At 42.8% G+C, this 810-nt stretch overlaps 1 protein-coding gene across 1 annotated transcript in view; it reads right to left on the minus strand.

The window, feature by feature from the left end:
* Positions 1-810, minus strand: part of SARC_02023 (fizzy-like protein) — a gene marked incomplete at its 5' end in the record, with an annotated part of 8,688 nt that overhangs the window by 4,073 nt on the left and 3,805 nt on the right. The window contains one exon of the mRNA XM_014304225.1: positions 173-311. Within this exon, the coding sequence (XP_014159700.1) occupies positions 173-311 (139 nt within the window). The remainder of the gene's footprint in view (positions 1-172; positions 312-810) is intronic.

Here is an 810-nt window from a genome sequence, read left to right on the forward strand (position 1 = left end):
TACGTGTGCATAGACTGCTTTCATGACTTAGATAATGCTTGCATGTCTACGTGTACATATGCTGTTGATATGACTTGGATGCTGCTTGCATGCCTACGTGTGCATAGACTGCTTTCATGACTTAGATAATTCTTGCATGTGTACGTGTGCATAGACTGCCTGCAAGACCCACCTGTAAGCTTGGCCACCTGAGCCATTGACGGGTACTTCCACACCACTATCTGGTTCTGCGAGTAGCCGTGAGTGCTGACGATCTCATTGGACGTCTTAGACCACGCGATGTTGCACACTTGCGAACCCGTATCAACACACTGAGAAAGGACAAGAGCCATTCAACCAACAGGGGCATGAGATGCAAAGACTACCCACAGAACAACACAACGGGAGAATAAAAAGCTATAAACCCTATAGACCCTATAAACCCTACAAAGCCCTATCAACACACTGGGAGAGGACAAGAGCCATTCAACCAAAAGGGGCATGAGATGCAAAGACTACCCACAGAACAACACAACGGGAGAATAAACCCCTAAAACTCTACATAGCCCACCAGCCACACTATTCCATTGGGAACGGAGCCGATGGCGAGACGTGTGGGTGTGTGTTAGTCCATGAACAGATGAAAAGAACATCAACACAATAGACAAAGGTGTTATACCGAACTCATAGTTGCGTGTGCGGGTATAAGAAAACGTGCTTGAGCATGGGTGCGCTTGTTAAACCACCCCTATATATATATATATATATATATATATATATATATATATATATATATATATACTATATATATATACTATACTATATATATAT

This window comes from Sphaeroforma arctica (assembly GCF_001186125.1).
Source record: "Sphaeroforma arctica JP610 unplaced genomic scaffold supercont1.87, whole genome shotgun sequence".
NCBI lineage: Eukaryota > Ichthyosporea > Ichthyophonida > Sphaeroforma > Sphaeroforma arctica.